The sequence below is a fragment of the Sinocyclocheilus anshuiensis genome, unplaced genomic scaffold (genome assembly GCF_001515605.1).
Source record: "Sinocyclocheilus anshuiensis isolate Anshui unplaced genomic scaffold, SAMN03320099.WGS_v1.1 scaffold67, whole genome shotgun sequence".
NCBI classification, from domain to species: Eukaryota; Metazoa; Chordata; class Actinopteri; order Cypriniformes; family Cyprinidae; genus Sinocyclocheilus; species Sinocyclocheilus anshuiensis.
In genome coordinates, this window is record NW_015552546.1 from 1,490,066 (window position 1) to 1,497,399 (window position 7,334).

The following is a 7,334-nucleotide window of genomic DNA, read 5'->3' on the forward strand; positions in this document are numbered from 1 at the left end:
TATATATGCTAGAAGGAACCAGCCTCTAGTTTTTTTTTATACTTTCAGATGATTTTTATTATTATAATTATTTTTTAATTGAATTTTTGTGATTATTTGTCAGCACAAATAATAAAAAGATAAATATATAATAAATATAAACAATAAAAAGCATCACAGATGATTCATAATAATTTATATGCCATAAGGAACTAGGCCTGAGGTTTCTTTTTTTTTCGAATTACTTCTGCTTGGCTTAATATTTAAGCTGTTTTTCTGTTCTGATTCGGTCCCATTAGACATAACATATGTCTGCGAGCTCATAATCATTACTTAGGTGTTTTGAAAAATGAAAGTGACCATACGGCACAGTTTATAAAAAGAACTTTACAGAGATTACTGTTATTGTATCAGCCTTAAGGAGCTTATTGTCATTCCAGTATTGTATTTTTGAGGGGGTTAATGCACATGAAAATAAAATGACAAGCATATTACTTAATTAAATGGAAATCCATTTGGAAATGCCAGACGCTGCTAGTGAGAAGGGAGGTAGAGTTGTGATGTAAACGGGTTGCATTTACCACCATTTTTGCAATTAATCTGGTGTACTGTAGTTCATACCTTCAGATTACCAGATGTCAAATCCCTGAAGCCAAAGTAAAAGATAACATGAAATATTCAATTATTTTGTTTCCTAAATGCAAATAAAGAAAGAGCACAGGTGTCTGATTGTGTCTTGCATGTGGTGCTTTGAGCAAATTATAAGTCACCAATCTATTTGTGTTTGATTATTAACCCAAATTTATATCAGGTCATTTCATCCACACATAGTAGCTAAATAAGTGTGACTAGTGATGGTAAAGCATGTGACTAGCCTTCATCAGCCGAATGAGTGTCCAGTAGAGAATGCTGACCTCCCGAAATGTCCCGTCACTTCCAGTCATTAAACATTAGGGCTTAAAGTTCTCCGGCACCATGCCGGATCTCCGGCGTGCAGCGTTTGGCTGTGGAAAAAAATAGTCCTACATAAAAAAATAAATCTTGGGCTGTGTCCGAAATCGCCCCCTATACCCTCATTCACTATTCCCTACATTAGGTCACTAATTCAGTTCACTAGAAGGAGTGAATGAAAACGAATAGTGTGAAAAATGAAAGTGACCATACGGCACAGTTTATAAAAACAACTTTACAGAGATTACTGTTATTGTATCAGCCTTAAGGAGCTTATTGTCATTCCAGTATTGTATTTTTGAGGGGGTTAATGCACATGAAAATAAAATGACAAGCATATTACTTAATTAAATGGAAATCCATTTGGAAATGCCAGACGCTGCTAGTGAGAAGGGAGGTAGAGTTGTGATGTAAACGGGTTGCATTTACCACCATTTTTGCAATTAATCTGGTGTACTGTAGTTCATACCTTCAGATTACCAGATGTCAAATCCCTGAAGCCAAAGTAAAAGATAACATGAAATATTCAATTATTTTGTTTCCTAAATGCAAATAAAGAAAGAGCACAGGTGTCTGATTGTGTCTTGCATGTGGTGCTTTGAGCAAATTATAAGTCACCAATCTATTTGTGTTTGATTATTAACCCAAATTTATATCAGGTCATTTCATCCACACATAGTAGCTAAATAAGTGTGACTAGTGATGGTAAAGCATGTGACTAGCCTTCATCAGCCGAATGAGTGTCCAGTAGAGAATGCTGACCTCCCGAAATGTCCCGTCACTTCCAGTCATTAAACATTAGGGCTTAAAGTTCTCCGGCACCATGCCGGATCTCCGGCGTGCAGCGTTTGGCTGTGGAAAAAAATAGTCCTACATAAAAAAATAAATCTTGGGGGCCTCAAACACTAGCTTGCGCTATTCTTTTATATATATTGTTTTCTTTTTATTTCTTTTTATTTTTTAGCGTCTGCTAAATGACTAAATCTAAATGTAAATATAATATTTTATAAAAATAGTCCTACATAAAAAAATAAATCTTGGGCTGTGTCCGAAATCGCCCCCTATACCCTCATTCACTATTCCCTACATTAGGTCACTAATTCAGTTCACTAGAAGGAGTGAATGAAAACGAATAGTGAATTCGGACACTGAGTGCACCGGAAGGAATGGCGCTTTTGCATAGTTTGTGCTTGCTGTTTATTAATCATTTGAAACTAGCAAACTAGCAGCTCCAGTAGTAAGATTAAAGGATTTATCTTGAACTCTGTCACGGAAATTATGTATAAACCCTAATCAAACAATTTAATAATCAATTTACAATGAATTTATACCCGTGTTGTACATTATGCTGTACACCATGGATGAGCGCTTTGTAAAAATGACCGGATTGATTATTCAGCTGCGGGCGCCATCTTCTTGCGAGATGCGGGAATTCATTCGCCGCGTGACTCTCACGGTGCATTATGGGCATTCTCTAGCCGTTGAGCGTGCACCAGTTGTACACTCGTTTTTGCAGTGCATTGTGGGATTGAATGAGTGCACTCGAGAACGTCCACTATGGTTTCGGACACCACTAAAAATGGCTGTTACCTCAAATAGACAGCCTTGTTGATTGATTTTGAGTCCATGAGTTCACCTACCAATGGTATGAGAGGAGCACAGCTTTCACTCTCAACCAAACTAGTATACTAGCCAATCAGAATGTTTTGCTCTTCTAAACACGAGACGTGCACAATAGTATCCAATTGCAGAGTCGCAGCCCTGATGAATGGAGAAGCGCGACAAAAAGCTGCGAGGCGCAATGGTCAAAGATGTCCATCTAGCGCAGGGTTCCTCAAATCAGGGCCCCTGGAGGGCCAATGCGCTGCAGAGTTTAGCTCCAACCCTGATCAAACTCACCTACCTGTGATTTTCTAATGATCCCGAAGACATCGATTAGCATGCTCAGGTGTGTTTGATTAGGGTTAGAGCTAAACTCTGCAGGAAAGTGGATCTCGTGGGCCAGATTTGAGGATCCCTGATCTAGCGCATATTTACATAGAATAACTCATTAAAAAGCAGCGGAGCTTTGTAAACAGCTCAGAGTAATCATGTCATCTCCATAAAACGATATGATTGCAGAACAAATTTACTGGGATTTTTGAAAAGGTCCTGTTCACACATGTTCTATTAATGGTAACTTTCCGGTAATTTACCAGTAAAGAATGTATGTGTGAAAGGGGCTAAACTCTTCCTCTGTATATGCCGTGAATTTGAATTGCTTAACGTTCATCTGGAAAAACAGTGTGCATCTCACTAGATTTGTAACGTAAATCATTTTATAAACCTTTGCCAACACAGGAGAATACATCAACCTATGTCTAAATATGCCATGTATTGTACATCGCGATTTCAAAATAAAAGTTTCTGCATGTGGCCAAATATTAAAATGAAATGGATTTAAACATGGTTTAATCATGCTGTAAAGTGAAACATCACCAGGCCGTTGGCGCCCTTTGCAGGTATTTATTTTAATGCATAATGTGCTTAAAGGCACAATATGTAATTTTCGCCGCTAGAGGGCGCATATTCAAAATAAACAAATAGACAAAGGCGTATTGTTATGATGTCATTGGCAGGCGACACAATGACACTATGCTGTCACTAGTTAAAATTGCTTATTTCTCTGGATTTAAACATTCTTTGAAACATTTGGGATAATGTAAGTACACAAGTCAGCAAAATATATAACACTGTTCTAGTGGTTTTGGATATTTTAATAAAAAAATCTTACATATCGTGCCTTTAAGTTGGTTATGTTCATATTATGTATAGCATATTACATTATGTATTTGAACAGTACTGTTCAATACAGTCATGTAATTTCTTGGTTTTGATATTTTATTTGAGCAAATTATTATTGCCTCATCGTTAGTTTATATATAAATAGTCATACTAAGGCCTGTATTTTGTTTATATTTCATAGATATTTTAATAAAATGTATTCGTGTGTACTGTTCCTATGTTCCTACATACTTTTGTCTGTATTTAAAATCACATAGTGTTTATTTAGTGTCTAAAGAGTGTTTATAGAGATGGTTCTGTCATTATAAGATGCAAATGAAGTTATTTATCCTTTATTAATTCTCTTTTAGTCTTCAGAGCACAAAGGGTTAACTGTAGGAGGTTCTGCTTGCAGATAAGGGTGGAGTGAACTTGGCAAGTCAGTGTAGACTTTTCTTCTTCAGTAATTAGCTTGGCTTCCAGCAAAGCCATGCTTCAGCATCTTCGAGAAGAACCCATCACGACTACATCACATCTGTTGTAAAATTACATTTGGTTTTCAGTTCCCTGACAGAGATGGGCGAGATCAGTGAAGCGTCCTTACTGGAATACATCTGTTCCTCCGGAGGAAAAGTCAAAAATTCAGATCTGTCCAAAACATATAAGCATTTTATAAACCATAGCGATTTGCAGCTACGTGGTGAGTACATGAGAATATGACATTTTTCACATTCGCGTTCGCTTTAAAGCCTTGTCTTCACTGGAAGCACGACGCGATGCAAAGCGCTCACACACACCAGACGCTTTTTGCGTTTAGAAAAACTAGCTTAACTAAATGAAACCGAACGTGTGGGGTCTCGAGACTCGTTTTGGTAAATTACTTTAATAAAATACATTGTTAATTTGACACGCAAACGCAACGCTCGAGACGCGACGCGACTGACGCACGTGTAGACCTAAGGTTAAAAACTGCTCTAGAATAGACCTTTTAATTTTGTCGAATTGCTAGCAGCGTTAATGAGGTGTTTTTGGGAGCACATTCTGTCATTTTTAACTCTGAAATAAGATTCTTAAAGTTATTTAGTTTCTTAAAAACCTCTAAAGTAACTGTGGCAAACATCTGCTTTAGATTAAAAAGCTACCAACAAATAGAATTACACATGGAATTCTGTCATTTCCTTTGCTCCCTCAGGAAGGGCCTCCACATTCCCGAACCATGACAGTTGAGTTCTAAATACAATATCGTGTTGGTTACAGTTTGATTCATATTCCAGTATTAATCAAAATACGGTCAGATTGAATTATGTAACGCACTAAACGGATTGCCATAATAACCAGAGTAAGCTGATATTCCAATTGCTATAAATCTGAATAATGAATAATGGTAAATCTGAGTGATAGGCCTATTATATATAGAAAGTTGTGAAAAGTTAAACTATTAAGGAAATACATAATTGGCACAAGGAAGAGACTATTTTCCTTGCTTTAATCAGAATATGACCACATTCTGATTGATATTGGAATATTCCTGTGCAAGTTATCACTTTCAGTGTCTTATTTTGATAAATGCTGAATTGTTAATGTTGACAAATGCTTATCTGCTTTTGCTTTTCTGATGGCCTAAATGAATCAGTTGTTGTTCTACACTTACAGACTCATGTGTGAGCTGCTCAATTGTCCAATATTTGATCATTGTTAGATTATTTGCACCTGATTAGCACTCAATTTCAACATCTGTGCCAATTAATGAGCCAATTTATTTTCGTATTACATTCTCAATATGGCTTAAAATCCCATTTTATAGATATCAGCATCTGCCACTGAAAACAAATATTGTTTGAACGCTAGTGTTTTGTTTATGAACATTAAATATTAATGTAAAAATGGCATAGTGTGCCGGCAAAGTGGGCCAAATAAAAAAACATGATGTTCTCATAAGCCATTTAAATTGTAATTACATTAGACGATGTTGCATTTAATCTTACATACATGTGTCAAACATAAATTTATGAAACAATTATCTGTAATGGCTTATAATGCCTCGTCCAGCTGTGCCGGTACAGTTGTGTACAGAGGTTTTAAAATCTGCCTTCATCTGGTACCATCTGACATAGCTTACCAATTATCATAATTATTCTTGATTACCACAGCAGCCTGCATGACATGCTCTAATTCTGGAGTTATAATGATTCCAGTCCTTTTTAGGACAGTGGTTTTGATGGGATCTCGGGCAGTTGCTATATTCTGTGTGGGAACAGAGTCCTCATGTAGTTGGCAAGCATAGACTAATAAATTTGCTCCGAAAATTAAACAGTGTGCCTCTCAGCACCATGACTGGAATTCTGCGGGCTGCAACTGTTGAGTGTTGACTTCCCTTAAGGTTTCCTGTTGTTGTGGATGCTGTGTTGCAATGTCATCCCTGTCTTTTCCCCTGGCAGGAAAACGGAAAGGTTGTGTAGGGTACATTCTCTATTTAAAGATCCTAGTCCTGATATATTTTGGCTGTTTGGCACAGTCCAGTTTAAGTGGTTCTCATTTTTAACCATTAATATATCACAATATGTAAATGTGATTATTATTTTTTTTAAAGTTAACCGTAACGGCATCCCCAGTCTACGTTTAAGTATGTTTGTTGACATAAAAAGAGTAAAATATTTCATAAAACAAATGGAATTCTGGGAAATAATTTTTGTATGTTTATTTTTATTTTATTGTTCTATGTAAATTACATTTTATTAATTCATGTTCATCAGCAATAAAACCATTAGTTCATAAAGTCATCAATTATTTAAAAATGCCTGCTTGTTATATAAAAATAAAATAAAAGATATCAATACTATTAGAGCAAAACAGTGTAAACAATATTTGAAATATTTGATAAAAATGTAAATAAATAATACATCGAACAATAAAGTACTACTGTGAGAAGGGTAAAATGTGTAAAATGTAATTAACAAACAACATTTCCCAAATATTTTAAACATTTATAATTTTTTCTTCACAAAAACCGTGAAAGAAATGTTAAAATAAGCAAATAATAAAAATAAGATTAGACTAAATAAATAAATGTAATAATATAATGGAACAAAAACAAAATATTTTCCAGATATTTTAAACATTTATAACATTTCTTTTTTCACAATATATTGATTTAAGTCTTATGGTGCCTTGGGTGAGAGTGAATAAATTTAGGGGTCAATGGCAAAAAAAGAATAGCCCGGACTTAGACTATATGCTATGCACAAAATATGTTATAATATATATATATATATATATGTATATGTATATATATATGTATATGTATATATGTATATGTATATATATATGTATATGTATATATGTATATGTATATATATATGTATATGTATATATGTATATGTATATATATATGTATATGTATATATGTATATGTATATATATATGTATATGTATATATGTATATGTATATATATATGTATATGTATATATGTATATGTATATATATATGTATATGTATATATGTATATGTATATATATATGTATATGTATATATGTATATGTATATATATATGTATATGTATATATGTATATGTATATATATATGTATATGTATATATGTATATGTATATATATATGTATATGTATATATGTATATGTATATG

The 7,334-nt window shown here is 34.2% G+C and overlaps 1 protein-coding gene across 1 annotated transcript in view; it reads left to right on the forward strand.

The window, feature by feature from the left end:
• Positions 1-4,153: 4,153 nt before the first annotated feature.
• Positions 4,154-7,334, forward strand: part of LOC107664119 (ankyrin repeat domain-containing protein SOWAHC-like) — a 27,540-nt gene continuing 24,359 nt past the window's right edge. Inside the window, exon 1 of the mRNA XM_016454576.1 lies at positions 4,154-4,393. Coding sequence (XP_016310062.1) covers positions 4,270-4,393 — 124 coding nt within the window. The 5' untranslated portion in view covers positions 4,154-4,269. The remainder of the gene's footprint in view (positions 4,394-7,334) is intronic.